The sequence below is a fragment of the Cloeon dipterum genome, chromosome 4 (genome assembly GCF_949628265.1).
Source record: "Cloeon dipterum chromosome 4, ieCloDipt1.1, whole genome shotgun sequence".
Lineage (NCBI taxonomy): Eukaryota > Metazoa > Arthropoda > Insecta > Ephemeroptera > Baetidae > Cloeon > Cloeon dipterum.
Window position 1 is genome coordinate 17320437 of NC_088789.1, and position 22464 is coordinate 17342900.

Consider the following 22464-nt stretch of genomic DNA (forward strand, 5'->3'; position numbering starts at 1 on the left):
GTGTGCTATAGACGTCACATAACTGATTCATTTATTCTAAAAAAGGCTAACACAAATTATTTTGCGCCGATTACCACATATGAGTCTCTCTGATCTCGCTCAAGATAAGGCTCGCCTTTTGAAGCGCCTGAAATTGAAGAACAAAAATTGAAAGGACGGTTTTTGAAATTACGAGGCGAACCTTGAGCATGTCTGCAGCCTCCCTGCGTTGGCGAGCGATGTGCGCCGACTCGTTCAGCAAATTCTCGGCGTGGTCAGACTTGTACAAATGAGCTACCAGCTCTGACTGTAAATTGTCCTTGACGTAGTTGACAAGGAAGAACATGACAGCCTTTGGCACGCTGTCCTGGATCGACTTGCGCACGATGTAGAAATATGATTTGATAAGGTGTTCTGCCGAGTTTTTAGGAGAGTTAATAATTATTGCCGAGTGCGAGCTGCTCAAATTTACCGATAACGTCGCAGTCCCTCTGTTCCCTGTCAGACAGCTTGCGGCTGCTGGTCTGCGACGGCACTTCGGGCAACAGATTGACCGCTTTCTGAGGCGTCAGCAGCTGCCTCATGTCCACAATCTGGTTGGCAGGAGACGTTTCGTTCGACTCTCCCTCCAAGATTCGCGCCAAACCGGTGTCGTTCAGATCGCCATTCGCCTTGACCGCGTTCTGGTCGTCCCAAAAATTATCAGTTTGAATTCTAAGTCATTAGCTATACCTTTGGAGCTTCTGCGCCAGCAGGCACCACGGTCAGGCCGCGAGACACGCTCCTCCGGTTTGCTGGACGTCCGAAGCCTCTTTCATCTGCTGAATTTTTTAGAAGAGACGTCACCAGTGCAGCGTCTTGATGGAAATCTGGGTGCTTCGTGTTGATGTACGCGCTCTCTATGGCTACAATGTTCTCAATCTGGAGACAAATATAATTTTTATAGTAACATTCTGCGTACGGAATAAAATTTTATTGACTGTTCTGACAAGGGAACTCTGGGTACAGTTCACGGCTTCGCGCTACTAACATTTAAATGTATTCTTACAAGTATAGAATATCACAATCTTCGAAGAAAATCAATCGTTGACGTGTTACAAAGCGGAAACCTTATATTCCCTTAAGGGAAATTTATTTTAATTTTTATGTAAGGAACAAGCTTATATCTTCTCAACAAATTAAATTACTTTAAAGTTGATTGAGGTGACTTGATTTAAAAATTTTCCAATATATTCAAAGTTAAAGCTGGTTATTAGAAAACATTTTCTAAAAAAAGTTCTCGCGGTAACCATACCTTTGCCGAAAGTGATTTTCCAAGTAGTACAACTCATAGAAAGTAAAAAGAAACAAAATGTTTCCAAAAATGTTTGGTCTTTTTTTAAATCAGACCAATTTTCGCAAAGTTAATTTTTAAACACATTTGAGATATTCCTAAAACACAAACAATTCAAAATATAGCAGTGTTTACGTCTAACGAGTAAAATTGGAACCTTTTTCTTGTCAGCTAAATTTTGAATATGTTTATGTGACAAATAAGCACGATGTTGAAAAAATACCATGGTGTTTGTGGCCGGAAGTCTCCTTCGCAACAGATGAGTGACGACGTCGACGATCTTCTCGTACAACTTGGGGAACCTTAGCATCTCTTGCTGAACTTCGTTACCGCAGTGCTGGATGATGCGTTGCATCTCCTCGTGCACTAGCTCCACGCACCGCAAGGACGGATCCTCGAGGCGCCGAATTTGACGTTTGACCAGCAGCTCGAACGAAACCTCAGGCACAAAGAGAGCAGGTCTGGGTCCAGTTGCGTTGTGGATTGCGGTCAGAATGTCCATTTTCGTCAGTCCAGTGAGCGGGTGGATTGAGTCAAGCGTGCGGCCGAAAGTTTCATGGAAAATGTAGCAAATTCTGGCACCACCACATCTGAAGATATAAAATTTTCAAGAATCCATTCATTATTATAAGAAATTTTGTTACAATTCTGTAGTCTCGATGTTCCTGGAGGTTCCATCGATGGTCGAGCAGTAGGCGGCTGCGAATTTGGTGATAATTTGCAGCAGGGTTTGGCTCTTGTCAGCCACGTCCTCGCCGTAGGAGTTGAGCACGCTCTGCACTTGCGACACCATGCTGTTCACCCTCGCCTAAAATAAATTTATTTTTAATTGACAAGGGCAGTTCAAGTTTATATCTGAAAATTAGGGTGTTCATTGCTGATGATGGCTATAGTTACGTGCAAAACCACCAAAACCTATTAACTATAATTTCTATGGCCGCTATGATGTTCAGGCCATCAAATGAGCCAGAATCATGAGTTTTACGCATTTATACAACCACTATTTCATATGAATTCTACAAAACAAGTAAACCGATCAATTAATCGGGATTTTTCTTCTAAATCTCAGTAAAAACAACATAACGTAGCGATTTTTCAACACATACCAAGCCTTCTTTTTTAATTTTCCGGCCAACCAGGCCCCCATTTCAAAGATTTCGCAAGTTATACCCTTCCCCGGTGGTCGATGAATCCGGTGAAAATCATTTCTATGATTTTTTAATCAGTATTATTATTTCAGTTTTTGGGAAGCATTTTTCACGATTTCTTTAATTTAACCGCTGTTGAAAGTCTCAAGATTTAAACTAAAGAACCACGCATCACAGAAAATTTTTCCAGCAATATGTCATCCAATTTCTAACTCTGTATAGTAAGAACAAAAGCATATTTTTGCGAATAATAAATGCGCCAGAACTATTTTTCTACCTTGAGGTCGGGAAGACAGTCTCTGATGTAGTGCATGAGAAGGCGGTTCAGCGTTTTGGCCAAGTACGGAGTTCCGTTTCTATTGGCCAAAGTGGGGTATTTTCTCTGCAGAAATGATGCTTCGTCCTTCAGCGCATCGCCAATGGGCTACAATTTTCAGATAAGCTTTAAAATTCCCAGTTGACTGGTAACCAATATTACTTTGTTGTTCATGATGTCCTGCTGCGAGCGGTTGACCACGCCAATGATTCCAAGTTTCACCGGGATCACTCTGCCGCACAAGATGTCGATGGCGTCCGTTCCTGGAAAATCAAATATAAGCACGACGAAAAAAAAACAAATGCAGCCAAGTACCTGCGTCCATCAAGTCCAGCTTGGTCAAGACAGCCAAGGTGCGCCTGCCGTCAGGGTCTACCTCCCTAGCCAGTTTCACGCTTTCGGCCGTGGCTATATCTGTGTTGGCCGTGGCGACCGCGAGGATGATCGAATTAGGGTTTGCGATCATCTGCAGAACCAGGTCCTTGATCTGCGACTCGATGTCCTCGGGCTGATCCCCGACAGGCACTTTAGTCAGTCCCGGCAGGTCAACCAGGGTCAAGTTGACGACCTTGTCCGAGTAAATCTTCAATCTGATCGGGTCCGCAGCGATTCCTTTCTTCGTACCAGCGATGCGGTCAGTTTCATTCTCAATCTCCTTTCTGATTTCCTCAAAATCGGTGTAGACCTTGTCCTTTGTGTGGAGGAACTTGCCCCACTCTTGGATGGACAGAGTTCCTGTCCAGCAAAGAACAAATATTATAAACAAATTATATATTTGTTTTTCTCAATTTGTATTCAAATGAACTTATTATTTGCTAAAACTAACCCTCTTCTTTTGATCTGTAAGACATGTCATCTTTAGGGGTGTATACCAGCTGTAAAATCAAAGGTCGGCGGGTGACAATTCCAGTTCCTCTCGGCAGAAATGATCTTCCGACCAGGCTTTCAATGACGGAGCTTTTACCCGAGCTCTGCAAAAAAATATCAAATTGGTTATTGAAATAGATTCCAAACGTATGATTTATTTGGAGTGAATTGAATTTTTCAGAAATAGCCCGACCTGTGTACCGACGACGGCGATTTGGGGCAGCTGGATCGAGTCGGCTCCAACGGTGTGGAAAACATCCTGCAGTTTGTTGATCACAGGAATCAAGGCTTCCATGGTGCACGATTCTGGCGAGTCTTCTGCGTCAAAACGTTTTGGAGGCATAATTATTGGAAAAGTCAAATTAATGGGGCTGTTTGTTATTTTCTCGAGTTGAAAAGATGGTAGACATAGCGCAAGAGCGAGTCTTTCAAGTCTGGGAAAGGCGCGGAAAAGTTTGACACTAGAAGACAGGCAAAATTTCGATATCGTTGGGGTCAAATTGGCAAATGTCTGATACCAGAGCGTCTGAATGAACCGATAAGTTGCGAAAATCTGCAAGACCCACCAATTTTCCGGTAAATTCATGCCCGAGTTCGTAAATTTTGCCGATTTCCCTCTCTGCGAATTTGCTTCTTTTCTTTGCCGTTGGAGTACGACACCATCCAATGTCATTCACTCTGGTTTACCCCGTACGGCGATTCAATCGGGCCAGCCAATAATATTGCAGATTTTTCGTGACGTTGCTCCACGCCGACCAATCAAGGCCAGTGTTTTCGAAAACACTGCTGTCTTAGCAGCTGTCATCCAATGGGGGCGCGTACATGAACGTGTAGTTACGAAGAGCACATCAAAAGCAATCATCGTCGCAGCATTTATGGTAAGTTGGCGTCTTTTTCTGAATGAATTTGTGCCGCACTCTGTGTGGCATTGCTTGTCGTGAATAAAGCAACGCGTATTTCTTTTCCTCGAACCGAATTAACAGACTGTTTTCCTCTGTAAAACTAAAATTTGGACATGATAAAAATTGGTGTGCCCGCCATTTGCAGAAAACTTCTGGAATAAGTGATCTATATTTTCTGAAATTTCTTCCGAACGGGCCGATTTTACAAGAGCTGGCCGAAATTTTCAGCCTTTCCTGTAAAATTCCCGGGAGCGAGGATTATGAGGGGTGTCAGTCAACAATTAGGAAACAAAAAGTGGGCGAAATAACAAAAACAACCCAGCCCCTCTCGGCTTCAAGGAATCCGACATGTTTATCTACTGCAGATTAATTATGTATTTTAAATCTCTCTTAAATATGAAGCAATATTCGTCGAACAGACGTCATCGATGACACGCGTCTGTTCGGAAACTCGAATTAGGTTTGGTATTTTCCAACCGCACGAAGGGATGCCAAATTTAAAAGACGTCCTTTTTATGTACAAGTAACAACTTCGACACGATTGGCAATTTTGATTTAAGAATGGAGAAATCGGGTCAGCAGATCCGCGAGTGTCTGCACAGCCATGACCTGAGGAGCCTGGACGCCACCATGGTGACGGAGGGAAGCAGCGTAGAGCCTCAGAACGTCGCCAAACTCGTTCCGATCAGAACCAGCGCCAGGGTATTGAGGAAAGTGAAACTCGACCAGGAAATCAGTGAGGCGGTCTCGTTTAAATCCCATACGCAGGCTAATTTTCTGCAAACTTGTAGAATCGGTGAAGGAGGAAAAGTGCAAGCCGCTGGTAGCTGGACCGGTCAAGCCGCTAGTTGCTGGACCGTGCAAGCCGCTTGTGACTGGACCGTGCAGCTCTTCAAACACAGATGGAAAACGGAAAAGGAGCTGGGGCCTCTGGTCGGTCGAGGAAAAAAACACGTTTTTCGAGGCTCTTAACGAGTACGGCAAGAACTTTGATGCCATTCAAAATTATTTCCTCACCAAAGCTAAGAAAAAACCCGACTTTGAGGCAAAGAAAAAAGACCAAGTTCGCTACTTCTACTACAGGAACTGGCACAAAATTTCCAAATTCATCGACTTCAACCCTGGTAATGGCTTCAGGAGAAAATTATTTGCTGCTCCTTCTTGACACGCAAAATTTTGCAGATTTAGGGAAAGTGAATCAAGAGCTTTTTGCCCTGATAAACTACGGCGAGCTACGCAAGAGACTGGGCCGCTCGGTGCTGGACAAAAACTTGCATGTCAAGCTGCAAGAGCTGATTTTCGACGGCACCACACAGATTAAACTGAAAGGAAAGACCATCAGGATTAAGACGCCGCCGTGCAGGGCTCTCAGGAGGCTAGGGCAAATGGACAAAAGTTTGTTTCAAATAGGTTATCATGGATCGCAGTTTGAAATTTTTGTTCGTAGGAGAAGATGCGCCAAAACTGCCAGCAAGGGTATCGATTGAGATGAGGCCACTGAACAACACAACCTGGAGTTTTGTCCACTGCAAGGCTCAAAATCCTAGAGTAGTGGCCAACAACCTCTCAATACAGTACAAGCTGTACATGTTAATCACCGCTCTGCAGAACAAGTGGCAGAGCAGGGACAGCAAAGCTGTATCCTTAACCAAATTTATCGATAACCAGGTTAAAACAATTAGTTTCCCTTGGATGTTTTTTTGCTATTTTGTTGTTGGTAGCAAAAATCTGGTCTTTAATGGGAACTCTAGGGATGTGACGGGTTACGTTTTGGTGAAATCATTGAAAATTAGTTGGAAAGTACCGCCAAGGGAAGATTTATTGAATAATGCTGCTCTGAATCCTTTTTGCTTGGGGAATTCGTTTTCAATTTTGAAGCCAGTTTTCGTTAAATCGTGGTTAAATTTGTTTACGGCATAGAGTAGATTCAACTAATTAATTTTTGTTATATAAAAATAGGAGTCCATAAATTTTCAATTATATATAGGGCTGTAAGATTTACAAACTAGGTTACTAATGGTTTAAAATTCGATTTATATTATACTATTGTTTTCAAACTCTTGGAGCTTATTAATAAGCTATATTTAAGAATTGGGAAATTTTTAAAAGTTAAGTTTCCTTTTGATTTTATTTAACTATTTTATGTTCAAAAAAAGATGCCACAAGAAAATGTTGGTCAATTTATTACAAAAAGAAAATATCACCAGCTTGTAAAATATGTTTAATTTTTTGTTTTACCGACAACTGGGCAAGATGTGCCGAATCAATCGTCAATTATTATTTTTTGATCGCTATGATGTTTGGGCCATCAAATGAACACGAATCATGGCTATTCAAGCATTATAAATATTGAATATTTCTGCAAAAACAGTAAATCAGGATTTCGCCTGAAAATCCAGAAACACGTCAAATTTGAGAATTTACCCATGCTTTACAATGTGCCACGATTTCTTTTTGTAAGTTTATTGAGGAACCACGCCCCCAGCTCAAAATTCTCGCAAATTCTAAGAAAAATTTCATTTTTTTTTTTAATTACCCACGCTTTGCGACATGCATGCCATGTCTTTTTTAATGTTTCAAGGACCATATCCCCGTTTCAAAATTCCTACGAGTTGGACCCTTTTTCCAGTAGTCTTTTCCACAGATAATTCAGTGGACTTTGTTTTGACAAAAAAAACTGTAAATCTCCCTTTAAGTTCACCCAAGTTGGGCAACTAGTGGAAATCGATTATTTATCCTTTGAAGTGGAAAAGAATTGTGGTATTCCTGTTCCTTGACTCATTATCAGCTGGAGAAACTGGCCGCTGTAGGCGAGATGAACGTTCCTACACCAAAGCAGACGATGAGACTGAGACTCGCCCCAAGGGCCGGGCTGAAGATCTCGTTGCCATCGGTGAGCTCTGTCGAGACTACTACGGTGAATCCTGTGATTTCGCTCAAATCGCTGGAAGAGAGGCTGATTTCGATCCGGAAGCAGGGTGGTCAGAGGAAGCCAGGCTCCAAGAGGAGCAAGAAGAAAGTGGCCGCTGTTAACCTCGACAAGAGCGAATCTCAGTACGCGGCCGCCACCGAGCAGCTGCTCGCCCTGCAACTGGAGGGAGACGACGCCACCGACGGCGACCTCAAGAAGTTCCTTAAAGAGACCGACTGCGAAGACGTGGAAGTGTCCGTCGTCACCCGTGTCGAAACCATCAAATCCGGCTGGACGCTGGAAAACGCCAACCAACTCACTCTAGGAGATTTATATGCTATGGTAGGATTATTTACAGATATTTGCAGGATTGAATTAGAAATTCTAAAAATTCCAGTTTGGAGAGAACTCGAGGCTGCTTTTAGACTACTCGTGGGAGGAAATTCCCTCAATTGTTGCTGTGAATGGTTATGATAAGGCTTTTCTTACAACGATCGTGCATAGACTCATAAGTATGGCCAGACTCATGCCCATGCTGAAGAGTAAGGTAATTTAAATTTAATATTTACCCGAAGTTTAATTCTGAGCAATTCCACGTGAGATAGAGGAGTGTTTTGTCGGGTTGGAAATCGTATAAACAAATAACAAATTAAAATACATGTGTACAATGTGACAGTTGATGGGAGTTGAGGTCGGAAAGGTGTGGTTGCCCTGTTTTCAAGTATTTCTAAAATCCTGGGAAAAATTTGCAAACTAAAAATTTTGTCTGTAAATTTGTGAAAGTTAATATATTGTTTTGAAAATTTATTCTAAATTTGGATTCTGAAAATATTGCATTTTAAAAAAGCGTAGGTACCGTTTTGGACATTTTTTTTGAAAAAATAATTCAGATTTTAGAGGGATATTAGTCCTTTTTATTTTATCTAATAAAAATTTACCTGACCTTGCAGTCGTCATGTCCGTGCGGCCACGTGTGCTCAAAGCGGCCAATGCGTAATCGACAGAAGGCGTCCAAGCCAAAGGCGGCCGCCGGAGGAGCTGCGGCCTCGATGGTAACGCCCAAGGAGCAGGCGCCGAGCAGCAGCGCCCTCCAGGCCTCCGCGGTTGTCATTCCGAGTACGTTTCCGCAAGGTGCCGGCGTTTCCATCCAAGCGACGCCTGTTGCGGCATCTGTTCCGTTGTTCCGCAGGCCGCTGTTGGCCCCTTCGCAGGTGAAGTCAAACCAGCAGCAAGGAGAGGCTGAAGAAGCCTTCAAAGCTCGGATGGAGGTGAGTCAATTTCTTCTTCATATTTGAATTTCTTTTTAAATAGAGCAAAGTGCGAATTTAACTTAAAAGTTATTTTGGTTATTTATTTAATAAAAATTGCACTTCTCAAATTTACAGCAATTCGGGCTGAAAAAGTACTGCAACCGGCCTGGGCGAACGAGCCGGAAAAACATGACAGTGCAAAGGGTGGTTAGCACACTGCTGCCAAAGGTTCCTGACGGCATGGTGGCTCTGATGCCCAAGAACATAGTGACCTTCACCAGTGGCCGAGCTAATGTGATTTTGCCCGTGATCCAGGGCCCTGCCCCTAGCACCGCAAAGCCCAAGAAGCCCAAAGTTGTACCCGCACCGCCTGTGGCCACGTTCCCTGCCGAGGCGCCGACGCCCACTGTATCCTCCTTTGAGCCCAAAGCCACAATCTCGTCGCTCCTAGGCCTCAACCCTGAGGACCTCTCATTGGGGGTGGAAACCTCCAGCCTGAAGGACGTCACTCTCAGCAATGACGATACTACACCCAGTTTTGTTGGTAAGTCAAAATCTTAATTTTTATAAACAACGAAAGCATGTTTTTTTTAATCAGAAGCAAATAGTTATGATTTTTTTCAGTTCAAATCTTTTTTAAAAGCAATATCAAGTGTCATATTTTTGTTAATATTAGCACTGGAACTTCATTTTCGGCATTGCCAATCAACTACTGGGGGCTAAATTAGGTTTGCAGGCTGAAGCACTCGAAGCTTATTAATCATGTGAAATTTTCGACTGAGTGATTCAGCTGTGGAACATATTTCAGCCTACAGGAATCGATTGGCTGTTTTAAAATAAAATAACTTTAATTTCTACGACAAATATTGTATGAATTGCAGGATTATTGGGTCAATCTCAAAGTACTGTACCTGAGGCTCCTGCCATCTCGCCACCTATGAGTCCAACTCAAATTCTCAAAGAGTCTGACAATCAGTGGCTGAATGCAGACGTAAGCATCTCTTTTTCCGCAATTTTATCCTCACTCATGTCTCACTTCTCGGCAGGTATCTGAATTTTCTCTCAGTAGTTTTCTGGGACACCTGGAGTCTCCTATGAAAACCTCTGTCAATGGTACAAATGCCGACGATTCACGAATGTCGCAAGATGTAGGTGCTAACCTTCCTCTGAACGCATTTGATAATAACTCTGGATTTTCTTGCAGGTTGAAGCTCAATTCCAAAGTCTCTTGTCTGAAAACAGCTTGGAGTTTATCTCAAATTTCGCAGATCTGGCATCTCATTTCACACCTGACTCAACATCAAGCAGCAAGAAGTAGGTAAAAGGCTATTTTTTCATCGCCATGCCATGAGTTGCAGTTTCAAACTTGACAGCCCACCAAATATTATTTTTTTTGTGGATTTGTTAGTATTGGCCTCTTGCAAACAGACACTGAGAGTGTGTAGCTACAGATTTTATAACCTAGAGCTGTGATAAAACCATTAAACTGACTAGAGTAAAATAGAATGCACACAGCAGAGTCGATGTTACGTTCAGAATAATTAGAACTCAACCTTCTTTTGAGAGGCGCACAAATAGCAATAGCCACGCAAGAAAGAATCAATTCTGAGACGACTTTTGTATCCGCATCACTTGCAATGGAAAAGTGCAAAATTTATTATTTAAGGCCAGTAAGTGAAATAAATAAATAAAAAAGATTAACATTCATGTGATTTAAATATTTTATTTAATACTCCAAGTTCCTGAAGTTTGCGGTCACTTCTCTAATCCAGTCTGAGTAGCCCGCGACATTGACGTAGACGCCAGGTAGTCCAGGCGTCGCGCACCCGATGCCCCAGGCCACCAAACCGGCCACGTAGAATTGGCCCTGAGTCGTGGTGCTCTCGCAAACTAAAGGAGAACCGCCGTCACCCTGTCCAATTTCAATTTATTAGATATTCCTTGCATTTTAACAAGGGAAGCGCACCAATTGACCCAAAAATTTAAATGTTTAGTTTCTACCAGGGGAAAGTCTTAAAAAATGTCCAAATTCGGAGTTTTAAGCGGTCAGTGAGTCTCGCGCTGTTGGAAATTGATCTATTTCACGCAACAGAGTAATTATTCTAATTGACTGGCGGTGGTATACGTTTAACTGTTGGCCAAACAGAACTCACGTGTCCTCCGCCGCGCGAAAAAAGATCTATTTTCGACAGCGCATAAAAATAGCAAGAAAATTATGTATTTTTTTGTCAATTCCCTTGAATTGTAGGGCAGACGAAGCAAATTTGGAACTCCAAACGAATTCTCACCGTGCAAGCGTCCTTCTGAGGCTCTCCACCGGCGCAGAGGAAACTCTGCCTGTCCAGCTGGAAATACTGGCTCAGTTTAGTATCGCGAAGTCTTGTTTCGCACTCTGCAGGGTCGATCACTGGCACATCGACGTGTTTCATCACCTCCTGTAACTTGCCCATCGGTTCAAACGCGTCTTTGCCCCAGCCAGAAACCCAGCACCTGCAATCACCGTTCCAAGAATTATGTTTTCAATTTGGATTTCCTTTGTACCTTTGTCCGACAAAATTGGAAGTTGCAGCCGGCAAGCAAGCCGATCCGATGTGTGGATTCTGCCTGAGTTGAACAACTTCTTCCATGGTTAGGATGGCGACGTCTCCTTTCAGGTTTTTGGCGTTGAATTCTGGGTGGACGATGATGTCCGTCACGTTGCGGTCTACCGGCCGATATGGCTCTCTGTGGTTCCTCGCGTCCCACTCTCCCAAACGCACTTTAATTCTCTCTGGATTTGAACTGCTGAAAAAATTTTATGCTGAATTCACTGCTTTTACAGTTTTTTATCACTATAATATACTTGTCGACTGTGTAGATTTTATGCGCAGCGGTCAAAACGTGCACGTTGTTGAGGAGAACTCCTCCGCCGAGATAGACATTCGTCTCAGCGTCCAGCAAAGCCACTACCCACGGATAGTAGCCATATGGGGCCTGCAAATTTTTTTATTATAATTAAATCTATAGCTATATTCATTAAAAGAAGTACCTGTCCAGGTTGGGGGGCCTCATCAGCAGGCAGGGTAATGCTACTCGGCCTGAAGCCACACGTCAACGCAGAATGTTTCGGAGGTTTTGGTTTCGAGCAGCAGAGAACAAAGTTTTTTTCTGTGCAGTTGCTCTCAGGGGTGACAATTCTGGTACCCACCAGCGGACACTGATCGATTCGTATGCAGTTGCAGTTCTTGTTTCCTTCATTTCCTGTTATTCATTGAATAGTATTTAAAAATTGGAAATCTTTCGTAAGTTAAATTATTGAATTTACTGTTACTCTACTTCCATAAAGGCGCAAAAACAGAATGGTTGGCTCAAAATTTGTAAACCCAAAACTCTGAAAAATGATCCGATTTTGAGAAGCCAAAAAACGTTTTTGATGGAATCAGCTCGTCGTCAAGACAAGTCCTAAAACTAAAACGGACTTTAATTCTTCTCGTTACGTCATTTTCATTGTAAGTGTGGAGCAGCTAAACCTCGAATGTCGATAATACTTTGGCTAAGCAGTCCAAAAATGACATTGTTTTTTTAATTAGATAATTTTGCTGAGATGCACTGGAAAATTTTGATTATTTCAGGAAAGGTTTTCAAAGAACCAATCTTTTCCTTACACTTTTCCTGGAAAAATATTGTGGTCGTTGAGTTGGGAGCTGCATTAATTTTTACTTTTTTGCTCAACCAAACTTCCAGCTTCTGGGGGTATTTTTTCAGTTTTAATTAATTAACTTTTTACCAAGCCTGTCAGCAGTTTGTTTTTGCCTGTCCAAAAAAGGCTGCTGCGGAGTTGAAGGTCTGCCTGTAGTCGTACTTTCCTGGCTTTGCGAGGACGTCGATGAAACGTCACTGCTGGCTTGAGTTGTTGCCGACGTTGTCGTGCTGCGCACCTCGAAAATGTGTTCGTCCTTATTTTGAAAAACTATTTGCTGATTGCTTCTGGCATCCTCGAGTGCAGCGCAATTGCAAGCAAAAACAATCACAAGCGCAAAAATAAATCTCATACTGGCGGAGAAAAACGTTCAGTCTCTCGCACTCACGACCTGATACTGAGAAAAAAGCTGCCAAACCACTTCTCGCCAAGGGCAAACACAGGTGATTAAATCAAATCCGTCGGCGCCGCGGGAATAATAACAATGGTGTCGGAATAAAAGCAAGCACACTTGTGTCCTGAGTTTATCCATTTTATTTACAATGCTCGTCCATGTGATAACACAGAGTTAACTAATTCAGCGCAGCTCTCACTCCTATTTCTTTTCAACCTACATTTTAATAGTCAGCTGATATGCAGAGTAATACACTTTGGGAAAAAGAATAAGCGTGGCAAGGACAGTAAAACATTTTCTGACTTTTCTTCCTGGGCGAAGAAAGGCCAAATAAAATTAAGTAAAGAGTTAACAACAGTTTTATACAACATGCAAGAAATTGATTGTTTTTCTTACAAAAGTATGAACATATATAAGTAGTATTTTTTGTTCAAACTGCACTGGCAATGTAACCTTTTTTTAAAACGCAATAAAGATTGAATTTGAAACAAAACAAACAATTAAATCAACGGTGGTGCCATCTGTTACCGGCTCTAAACACCAAACCAATTATTTTCAGCGATATAAAATTACATGAGTGTCCATAAAAAATATTAGAAAGATTTTTAATTATCGAGTGCAGGGAAAAGGACAGAGTTGCCACAGAGCCAAGAATAAATGCAACAGCTAATTATCGCACACGTCAGGACCACATCCATTCAAATCGATTGAGGTACGTGCAAAAAAATGGTATTTTAAAATTTTCCTTCCTCTTACGACAAGCAAACAAACAAATGACAAGATCAACTTCAGCTAAGCTCCGAGCTAGTGGCTGCTTTTCTTTATATAATTTTTATTTCTAGGATAATGGCACTTGCGAGGCGTCGTCCATGTCGTCAGCGTCATCGTCAGTGACAGGCATGAGGACGCGGACGAGCTGGGTGGCCTCGAAGCAGGGCTTCTTCTTGGTCAACTTCTTCCTGAGCAGCGCCTCGCGCGCCTCCTTGGGGCTGTAGTAGTAGCCCGGGTACTTCTTCTTGTGCTCCATGTCAGCTGCCTTGGCCGCGTTGTAGTAAGCCTGCTTCTCGTTTGAGTCCATGCTCTTCCACAGCACGCCCAGTCGGATGCTGATGGCCTTGTTGCTGTCACTCGGGTTCTCCGCCGCCAGCTTGCGCCGCCACTCGTTCGCGAAGATCATGAACGCGTTCGGTGGCCGCCGGATCTTCTCCGCGTCCTCACCCCCTCCGCACACCTCTGCCCCCCGAACTTTCTTCCCCTTCAGCGTCGTCACTCCTGCAACTGGTTCGAGTATGATTAGAACACCCCACCATCGGCCAATTTTCATTTCTTGTTTACCTTTGTTCGGCCGGAACGTGGTTGTCGTTATCGTCGTCACATTGTCGTCCACTACAGGCTGAAACAAAACCATAGATCAGGCAACGTGAAACTCATATAAGGAAAATTTGATAAGTTTTATGAAACAATAAATTTGATTTTTAGAACGACTCTAGGAATTGCTTCACTCTTTTTTAATCATTGATTAATTCATACATTTAACATAAGGCAAGAGCAATAGAGTGAAAGATTTGTTTCCGTCTCGCATACTAGGTTTTAGGAGTAGCGACAAAAGCGGAGAAAGTGCGCTGTTTGTCTCTGTCGCTGCGAGTAGAGGGGGACGAGAGCATGTTCTTTCGTCCAATAGCTCCCCCTCCACTGCCCGCTTGGCTCGCAAACAGCACCACAACAGGCGGGGAATCCCTACTTTCCCACGATTAATCATTAAAAACTAACAAAGCTCATATACAACCCTTATGGAAAATTATTAATTTTTTCTGGAACGTCAATAATTACCCACGAATTGCTTTGTCTCATTGGACAGTGTTTAAAAACCAACTGAGAATTATGGCCACAAGAAACAATAACTATGCAAATTCAAACAAGCCACTTTATTCCCTGCGCAAACAATTGAACGTGTCTTAAAATTGAGCGAGCCTGTAATAGGAAGCAAACATATCAGCCTATTGTTCTTCCTAAAAAAAAATAATTAATGACTCATTTTATAGGTCACACCAAAGCATTGTTTGCTCAACATTCAGATTGTTTGAAAGAGTAAATTAGATATTTTGCCAAAAAATACGTTTAATGTGACGGATTCCCCAAATTCATCGGGGTTTCCATCTACTTTTACGCTTCAAGGTTAAAAATTAAATTAATTTTTTTTCTTTTTAAATGGCCAGACCAAAACCTTATCGTGTCAGTCAGTGCCTCTGTTAGTAGTTTAAATATATCATGTGGCGAATTTGCGAAAGAAATCAAAATAATTACTTTAAAAGCCCCAATTGACACAAATTTGTGACTTCAAATCAAATCAAATTTAACTAAAACGAAGTAGTGAAAATTCATACCAAGTCAATAACCACGCGAGGATCTTCTTCTTTTACATCTGGTGAGCTAGCGTCTATGTCTGTTATGTCTGGCGGCTCTACTTTAATCTAAAAACACACACTGTGATATTTGAAATTTATGGCGATTGAGGAAAACGCACCAAGGAAGCCAACTCGGAGTCGCCTTTGTCCGTGGACGATGAGTCTCCGAGCTGCACTCGCACGATATGAGCGACTTTTCTCGCCTTCTTGCCTGCCGCGTTGCAAGTCTCCTCCGCACTGTCTTCGTTTGCCGACGACTCGAGCCGCTCGTTCGCCTCGCTCTCTCCTAGCATTGGCAGCTCACTGTTACTCTGACATAAAATTAATATTAATTTAGAAGCCCAGGAGTTTTGATTTATTCACCTCATGCTCACTCTTGCACAATTTACTCTTTGGTTCACTGTCCAAGTCGGCCGTGGTTGGCCTCTTGACTACGATTTTGGACCGAATATTGCACAGCCCTTTGACCTGCAGCGTCTCAGCCAGCAGCAGGAAGCTATCCAACTCGCTCTCAAGCACCCTGATTTCCCCTTTGTACATGAACTCGAGCAGTGACTTGACGTGGTTGCTGTTCATGTGGTTCAAAATCACGATTGGGTGCGGTGTGTTGTGGTTGTTGAAAATGTCCTGTACAATAAAATATAATAATTAAAACACGGAAATTGCGTTTTAATATTCAAATTCAATATTTTTTATGACCTGGTCAGGCAAAATTAATTTAACGTTTAATCGATGTAAATTTTTTGAAGCATTTCGCTGAATTTGAATTTACACAATCGAAAATATTTTAATTCAATTTGGTTATTAAAAAATTTAACCTGAAAGTAGGGACTGCAGGCAGAGAGGACCATTCGATGCGCCCTGAAGTGTCTTCCCTGACAGGAAAGGGTGACATCGATGAGGTTCTGCTGTTTGAACTGCTCGATGAACACGTCCAGCATAGTGCTGCTGTGGTTGTTCCAGCGCAGGTGCAGCTGCTGCTCCCCGCATTCCTCTGAGTTCAACATGCTGCCGAATACAACAGAAAACTTCAATAAAAAATGAAAATCCGAATCATATGTGTGGTACATCGGTCTCCGGCTAACGAAGTAAAGAGTAAAGTATTCATCGCCGTTTCCCTGGTGATTGCATCGATTTTATGCCTCTTTTAGAGTTACACAATTATTATTGTGGATTTCGATTTTTTTTTTTAATTTTGCACAACTTGGCGGGAATATGATTGCGGCATGAGAGTCCCGCAATGCATACACAATAGGAAAAATGTGTCATTTCCCGTTATCCCTCTACAAGGGACGGGTGGTTGTGTTTAAAACCCCATCACTGCGGCCACGGATACAACAATGGAAACCTTGAGGGCAATAATGCACTACCTGTTCTGCTGGTGATCCACGGCGCTCGAGTTAACTTTCGGCCCGTCCGAGCAGACCGGATGAAAGTTTCGGACACCAAGTTTCTGGCGTCGAAGAAACGTGGCTTTATTCGCCTTAAATAGTTAAAAAATCGTCTTTGTTAAGCGATAACAATGCGTTCTGACAAATGACGACTGATTGCAGAGACATCTAACGGCCAGACGGACGATTTGACGATTAGCAAACAAGGAACACCCTTGAAGGAGACTCGAGAAAGGACTAAAATTATTCATTTATTTGAACAAGAAGTATGAAGAACGTGAATTTAAGTCACAGAAGTTGTTGCGTGCATAAATACATACAAATCTTAGACAAATAAAGGTGACTGTCTTATTGTCAGTTTATTTTTTCTACCTTCAACACAGCTGATGTTTGCACTGCAAGACGGAGGTATGAGGATTGGAATAGCCGCCATTTGCAAAATTTAATTTCTCCGCAAAGCCAATTATTTTCGTACGTTCATTCCTCAATTTGAACATGGCGTTTTATTGTATCCCTTTCATTGGAGACAGCAGAGACAGGGAGGGTTTAAGAGGGGAATATCTTACTGTTTGTCTGCGTTTAAACACAACACAGTAGAGTAGTAGTCTGGAGTGAGACTGCGGCCGCAACTAACAGGTTAAATACATACAATAATATAATCAGTTCGCAACTCATGTACGCGGCAACCGCGAGTGCAACGGAGAAGACGGTCGCTGTATAATAATTTTAATTGGAAAATTTACTCGCGCCATCAACGAAAATGACAGAGTGAAGGATTAAATCGCTGCGGCGATTGCCAGCGTCTTCTCCTCTCTCTGAGGTAAATCAAGAAGTGTCAAAATATCATATTTTTTGACAAAGGAGCCCATTCATTGACTGCAGTTGGCAGTTTGGCGGGCGGAAATCTTTTATTTGTTTGCTCACTGTTAAATTTATGTCTCGACTTGATCTATGTTGAAGAAGGAAAGCAGGAGGTTGGCTTTTGTTCCTGTCCAGCGACACGCACACACGCAGCAATGACCGAGTTCAGCACCCTGCGGCTGGTGTTTATCAACGCGATGGTGTGCGGCCTGGAGGTCGCCGCCACTGTGGCATTCACCTACCTGCCTCCGATTTTGCTCAAGGCCGGCTTCGCTGAATCCTCGATGGGGATCATTCTCGGAGTCGGTACAGATACACGATGCCAGATGATAATTTATCTTTATTAATTATGCGCCTGTCAGGCCCTTTGATCGGAATGTTCACCGTTTCCGCTGTCGGCCAGCTGTCCGATTATTGGTATGAAAAGTTCGGGCAGCGAATTTTCTTCATGCTCGGACTAGCTTTTATTTTGTCGCTGTCATTGCTGGCTGTAATTTTTGGACATCGACTCTCCTCCTCTGCCGACGGACTTGCTGTAGGGTGAGTGGGGTTTTCTTTTTAAATAATAACGCATCAAAGAAGGCATTGTCAATTATTCAATTTTATTTTTTATGGTGCTTAAAAATGATTACAAGAGTGATTAATTTGATAAACATCAGCATCGATCGTTATGTGACAGAGACATACCTGGTTTTTCCTCCTTCTTAAAATTGGAATATCCCCGATTAGAAGGATTTACTTGTTACCAGTTTGATATACAATATTATAAAATACAGACAGCATTAGCTGACGCGCTGAGATTAAACGATTAAATGCATTACATATGTATAAGTACATAATGTCTGAAACAAACATTATAATCGCGCGTTGATTATTGTTGCTACAGGTGCTATCAGCCTACACTCACGTCGATTTAAATATATTTACACCCTTTGCAAGGGCATGCAACACCGTGTCTATGGTGTTCTAAACTGCTTAAATATGAGTTTATTATTTAAAAAATAAAAATGTACAATATACAGGATGGTCCAAAATCCATCGACCGAGCTCTGGGATAAAAAAAACTATAATTTCAAATTTGGTTGTGAAGGCGGAACAGTTGCCCAATTAGGGTGGTCTGGCTCCGGTCCTTTGTTGCCCCGATACAAAGTGAAATTCTAAGGTGTGATAGGGAACATGCAGGCAGACTTTTCCGCTGCAAGAAGTCGAGATTTTGCAGCATTTAAACATGGTTTCTTGAGATTTGTTCTGCGGAATCTGAATCTGGTGGTATTATTTAAATTTTAAATTAGGGGATTTTTTATTTTAAAAATCAGGGTTGCTTAACTTTGGGTCTCCCAACTTTTCTGGAAAAAGTTATACATCACATGGAATTCGGGCGAAGTTTTTCGGCCAAGCCAGCGGTGATGTGCAATAATCTGAAAATTTGATTTTTCTTAAATACTGGAGACCGGAGCACTTTGACCGAAAGCCTTATTATGTCGATGAGGGACAAATGGAACCAATCTTTTCGGAAAAACTTGAAAATCTGTGAGCGGGTATTAAACGACGTGCTGATTAGATTTTTGAAAATCCGACAAATATTGTTGATTTTCTCAAAAGGTTCGAGTTTGGCACGAGCTCAGCACCGACGGGCTGGAGAGCAAACCCCAGCGCAGTTCCTGAAAGATGATAAATTTACCGCTTTACTCTCGTGTTTTAAAATTTCCAGCACTTACCATTAATTTTCGGGAAAATAATTTTAAAGGTATTAGCATCAATTTTGTGGCATTTAATTTTTTTTCTTAATTTTTTCCAAGTTAGCCAAAGTAAAAAATTGTTCTTGTAAGCATTTCCTGAAGAAATCAAAATATTCGCGCCAGCGATTTTCCTAGTGCACTTCAGCAAAAGTCTTATAAACGAAATCACTTACTTAAAAACAAAATATAACATTTTTGGAGAAATCCTGACAAGCTGATTCGTAAAATGTTTTTTTTAAATCGTATCATTTTTCACAAAGTTTTGTTAATTTTAATTTATTAATTACAAATTATTTATATTTTTTTAAATTTTAGTGTTTGAAGTTGTGGCTGTCTAATAATTGAATCGAATTGCAGATGCGCTTTATTGGCGCTGGGCGGCGTGGTGCTGGACTACTCGTCGCAGGTGGCACTGAACCCTTGCGAGTCGCTGCTGTGTGACCTGCTGCAGGGCAGCGCCAGTTCGGAGCGCGGCTTCTCCATATATTCTGGGGTGCTGAGTCTGGGCGCGTGCATCGGCTACCTGTTGACGGCCGTGCACTGGCCGTGGGGCCGGCAGGAGGAGGCGGCCTGCGGCGCCGCGCTCGTCTTCTTCCTGCTGTGCTGCGCGGCCACCATGTCGGCCGTGTCCACGCTCGCCACCGCCAAGGGGACACGCAAACGCCACCTCAGCTGGACCAAGATCGAGTTTCCCTGCAAGTACAAAAGCGTGCCCCACCTCCTCACCACCAAGATCACCGCCGCCTTTGTCTTCCTTTATCAGAGGGTATATAAAAAAATTAATTAATCTAAAGGACGTGGATGTTGGAAAAATATTATTTGATGAATGAAAAGCTAGAATAGTGTAAATTTAGAGTGGCGTTGGAATGTAATGTTTATTTTTTACAAAAGCATCCTTTTATTTTCTTTTTATTTAATTTTTGATGATAGTGCAAAATAAAAAAAATACTACTGCAAAATTTTGTTAGGAATTTTCAGCAGCTTTCAAAATAAGGATTAATTTGACTCAATTAAACATTGTCTATGATCCAAATTTCAACAAAATATGAGTTTTTTTAAATCAATTTTTGCCATTTTATTAAATTCCCCCAAATTGTTGAAATCGTTTAATCGAAAATTTTCCCCCTATTGATACCATTAAGGCCTCAATAAAAATTTTAAGTAATTAAAAAATTGAAAAAAACGTCACTGGAATTTCTTTTTTCATATTGCGCGTTTTTTTAAATAGGTTCTTATTTAGACAGGGTTAAAATTGATGTTTCAGGTGTTGCTGCTTCCAGTGTCGGTGTGCCGCGAGGTGTGGCAGTCGCCATTGGTGCTGTGGCGGTTGTTCGTGGCGGACACGATCTCTTGGGCCGCGGCGACGAGCCACGCGTTGTTTTACGCGCATTACGTGGGCCAGGTGGTGTACGCGGGGCAACCAAACGCGCCGGCCAACTCGCTGGAGGAGGACCTGTACAACGAAGGCGTGCGCATGGGCTCGTGGGGTCTGCTGCTTCACAGCATGGCCTCGTGCGGCTACGTGCTGCTGCTGCAGAACCAGCTGATTCAGGCTTACGGACTCAAGACGACCTACCGCTTTGGACTGGCCAGCTTCGCCGCCTGCATGTTTGCCACCCTCGTCGTGCACAACGTCTGGCTGCTCAACATCTTCGCCGCCTTCTCTGGCATCGGTTTCGCTGTCATGACCAGCATCCCCAGCGCCCTCGTCACTGAATACCACGCCGACCAACAGGTTCGTCTATGAGCTATTTGTTTTTTCTTAAAAAAAAACTCGCACATCGACCAAAATTGAAAGTATTTTTTTACAAGAGTTGAATTTCATGAAGTTAAAGATATAACAAGTTTTGGGTCTTTTTATGTCTATTCCGCTCAAAATTAATATTAAATATCTCAAACTGATAGCGAATAATTATATAATTATAAAGGAAAAATTAATAATTTAAATTTTCATTGATTTTGTTATGTCATGAAATAAATATTCTTTGCTTTGGCAAGACTATCACGGACCGTTTCGAAAAGATTTTTCATACAAGATGTTATGTGTGCAGACGTTCTACTTTGACCTGCCTGAGGACGAGAAGCGCGGCTGCGGCGCCGACTTTGGAGTGCTGTATGTGGGCTACTACCTGGGCCAGACGGTGATTTCGCTGGTGATGAGCTCAGTTGTGCAGGCAATGGGCATGCCGCACGGCTACATCGCGTTCGCCGCGCTCGCCAGTCTGCTCGCCTACCACCAGGCTAACAAGGTGGTCTACTCGCACACCGACATCCCCCACCTGAGGGCCAGCTATGACCTCACCAAGTGCTGAGAGATTAAATAAAATAATTCTACGCATTCTGAGAACAGCGGTGGCCGCTGCACAGCACACGGATGCTGAGACCATCGTGGCTCGCTTTTTCTCCGAGTGTTTCACTGAAAATTTTAATTACCATATAATAATACCAGTCAACTACAAGTGAATCAAGAGGTATATTTTTATAAATTAATGCCGCCATTGTGTCTTCTAACTAAAAAAATATCTTCCCGAAAGAATTTCGAAAAATTGCATGTGATAAAAAACGATCCTGATTGTGATCTTGCAATCTACGAGCTTGTTTCTATTTTAAAAATAAATTTATTCGATCGCCATTCATGTGCCAGTAATTCTATTTTAGTACAGCGCACTTTGCATACGTATTTATTATCAATTGAGTGTTGTCTATATTATCTGACTGCAGGAAATTCGTGACTATTTCTAACAACGCTATTTGTTTGTTACTCAAGTGGCTGTTGACAATCAGTTCACTGATCTTTACCAAAGCTTGCTAAACGTGAACGAATCTCTTGCCGAAACTGAGACAAGTGCAATTTTGGACTATTTATTTTACTACAGCATTTCTCTGTGTGTTCTTTTTGCACTGATCAAAGTGTTACTATGTAAAGTGTTAAATAATTGCTTTTGCGAATTTTTGATGTCCCAATTTTACGAAATAAAGCTTATTGAGAGGAACAAAAAATATTATTTTTAAATGGGTGTTTCCACAAGAGATTTAATATATTGTTATATATTTGATGAGCATCTTATCCTGATTTTTTAATAAATGTTATGATGCTATGGAGGTGTCAAAATAAGCAAGTTGGCCTGAAAATTTGAAGATTATTTCGAGCTCTAATGAAGTTAGAACATCAAACTTTAGTGCCAAAAGATGCCTAATTAGACGGTCGAAAACTTTGAGTTCTATCCAAATTTGAGTATTTATTTAGTTAATTATTACATTTCGGTCATCTCTAAACCAGCTTCCTAAT

At 42.0% G+C, this 22464-nt stretch overlaps 5 protein-coding genes across 8 annotated transcripts; 2 read left to right on the top strand and 3 right to left on the bottom strand.

The window, feature by feature from the left end:
- Window position 1: 1 nt before the first annotated feature.
- On the bottom strand, window positions 2-4148 carry LOC135944446 (dynamin-1-like protein). The gene is made up of 11 exons (XM_065491413.1): window positions 3837-4148; window positions 3603-3747; window positions 3092-3511; window positions 2939-3039; window positions 2738-2884; window positions 1957-2120; window positions 1536-1902; window positions 712-900; window positions 452-662; window positions 182-393; window positions 2-127 (listed from the first exon to the last, which is right to left on the bottom strand). Exons 1-11 carry the CDS (start codon window positions 3984-3986, stop codon window positions 71-73), a joined length of 2163 nt encoding a protein of 720 aa, XP_065347485.1. The 5' UTR covers window positions 3987-4148; the 3' UTR covers window positions 2-70.
- Window positions 4149-4359: 211 nt separating this feature from the next.
- crm (cramped chromatin regulator) lies at window positions 4360-10418 on the top strand. Its single transcript, XM_065491412.1, has 12 exons — window positions 4360-4521; window positions 5106-5281; window positions 5337-5669; window positions 5728-5940; window positions 5993-6183; window positions 7334-7798; window positions 7854-8003; window positions 8407-8724; window positions 8842-9250; window positions 9588-9697; window positions 9753-9854; window positions 9911-10418. Exons 2-12 carry the CDS (start codon window positions 5107-5109, stop codon window positions 10022-10024), a joined length of 2580 nt encoding a protein of 859 aa, XP_065347484.1. The 5' UTR covers window positions 4360-4521; window position 5106; the 3' UTR covers window positions 10025-10418.
- On the bottom strand, window positions 10410-12829 carry LOC135944448 (phenoloxidase-activating factor 2-like). Of its 2 annotated transcripts, none has more exons than XM_065491418.1 (6): window positions 12473-12829; window positions 11735-11946; window positions 11549-11679; window positions 11248-11487; window positions 10995-11196; window positions 10410-10618 (listed from the first exon to the last, which is right to left on the bottom strand). In XM_065491418.1, exons 1-6 carry the CDS (start codon window positions 12735-12737, stop codon window positions 10433-10435), a joined length of 1236 nt encoding a protein of 411 aa, XP_065347490.1. In that variant the 5' UTR covers window positions 12738-12829; the 3' UTR covers window positions 10410-10432. The 2 variants fall into 2 exon arrangements, with proteins under 2 accessions (XP_065347490.1, XP_065347489.1); XM_065491417.1 differs by having other exon boundaries at window positions 11248-11490; window positions 12473-12827.
- Window positions 12830-12896: 67 nt separating this feature from the next.
- Window positions 12897-16697, bottom strand: LOC135944450 (sex determination protein fruitless-like). 2 transcript variants are annotated; one of them, XM_065491419.1, is made up of 7 exons: window positions 16555-16697; window positions 16003-16192; window positions 15548-15811; window positions 15304-15495; window positions 15164-15250; window positions 14115-14172; window positions 12897-14057 (listed from the first exon to the last, which is right to left on the bottom strand). In XM_065491419.1, the coding sequence occupies exons 2-7, from the start codon at window positions 16189-16191 to the stop codon at window positions 13618-13620; spliced, it is 1230 nt and encodes a 409-aa protein (XP_065347491.1). In that variant the 5' UTR covers window position 16192; window positions 16555-16697; the 3' UTR covers window positions 12897-13617. The 2 variants fall into 2 exon arrangements, with proteins under 2 accessions (XP_065347491.1, XP_065347492.1); XM_065491420.1 differs by lacking the exon at window positions 16555-16697 and adding an exon at window positions 16253-16328.
- Window positions 16698-17134: 437 nt separating this feature from the next.
- On the top strand, window positions 17135-22175 carry LOC135944447 (solute carrier family 45 member 3-like). 2 transcript variants are annotated; one of them, XM_065491415.1, is made up of 6 exons: window positions 17135-17395; window positions 17536-17742; window positions 17799-17976; window positions 19533-19941; window positions 20440-20910; window positions 21227-22175. In XM_065491415.1, the coding sequence occupies exons 2-6, from the start codon at window positions 17592-17594 to the stop codon at window positions 21485-21487; spliced, it is 1470 nt and encodes a 489-aa protein (XP_065347487.1). In that variant the 5' UTR covers window positions 17135-17395; window positions 17536-17591; the 3' UTR covers window positions 21488-22175. The 2 variants fall into 2 exon arrangements, with proteins under 2 accessions (XP_065347487.1, XP_065347488.1); XM_065491416.1 differs by having other exon boundaries at window positions 17539-17742.
- Window positions 22176-22464: the final 289 nt, after the last annotated feature.

Coding starts and splice junctions, on each gene's coding strand:
- LOC135944446 (XM_065491413.1), bottom strand. CDS start 3,986: ATGCCTCCAAAACGTTTTGACGCAGAAGACTCGCCAGAATCGTGCACC. Junction 3,512..3,602: donor TTACAGATCAAAAGAAGAGG/GTTAGTTTTAGC, acceptor TTTGCTGGACAG/GAACTCTGTCCATCCAAGAG. Junction 663..711: donor CTGGCGCAGAAGCTCCAAAG/GTATAGCTAATG, acceptor TGGGACGACCAG/AACGCGGTCAAGGCGAATGG.
- crm (XM_065491412.1), top strand. CDS start 5,107: ATGGAGAAATCGGGTCAGCAGATCCGCGAGTGTCTGCACAGCCATGAC. Junction 5,282..5,336: donor GAAACTCGACCAGGAAATCA/GTGAGGCGGTCT, acceptor GCAAACTTGTAG/AATCGGTGAAGGAGGAAAAG. Junction 6,184..7,333: donor AGAGCAGGGACAGCAAAGCT/GTATCCTTAACC, acceptor ACTCATTATCAG/CTGGAGAAACTGGCCGCTGT.
- LOC135944448 (XM_065491417.1), bottom strand. CDS start 12,737: ATGAGATTTATTTTTGCGCTTGTGATTGTTTTTGCTTGCAATTGCGCT. Junction 11,680..11,734: donor AGGCCCCCCAACCTGGACAG/GTACTTCTTTTA, acceptor AAAAATTTGCAG/GCCCCATATGGCTACTATCC. Junction 11,197..11,247: donor TCCAATTTTGTCGGACAAAG/GTACAAAGGAAA, acceptor CGGTGATTGCAG/GTGCTGGGTTTCTGGCTGGG.
- LOC135944450 (XM_065491419.1), bottom strand. CDS start 16,191: ATGTTGAACTCAGAGGAATGCGGGGAGCAGCAGCTGCACCTGCGCTGG. Junction 15,812..16,002: donor CCTGCAGTCCCTACTTTCAG/GTTAAATTTTTT, acceptor TTTATTGTACAG/GACATTTTCAACAACCACAA. Junction 14,058..14,114: donor CACGTTCCGGCCGAACAAAG/GTAAACAAGAAA, acceptor TACTCGAACCAG/TTGCAGGAGTGACGACGCTG.
- LOC135944447 (XM_065491415.1), top strand. CDS start 17,592: ATGACCGAGTTCAGCACCCTGCGGCTGGTGTTTATCAACGCGATGGTG. Junction 17,743..17,798: donor GGGGATCATTCTCGGAGTCG/GTACAGATACAC, acceptor TGCGCCTGTCAG/GCCCTTTGATCGGAATGTTC. Junction 20,911..21,226: donor AATACCACGCCGACCAACAG/GTTCGTCTATGA, acceptor TTATGTGTGCAG/ACGTTCTACTTTGACCTGCC.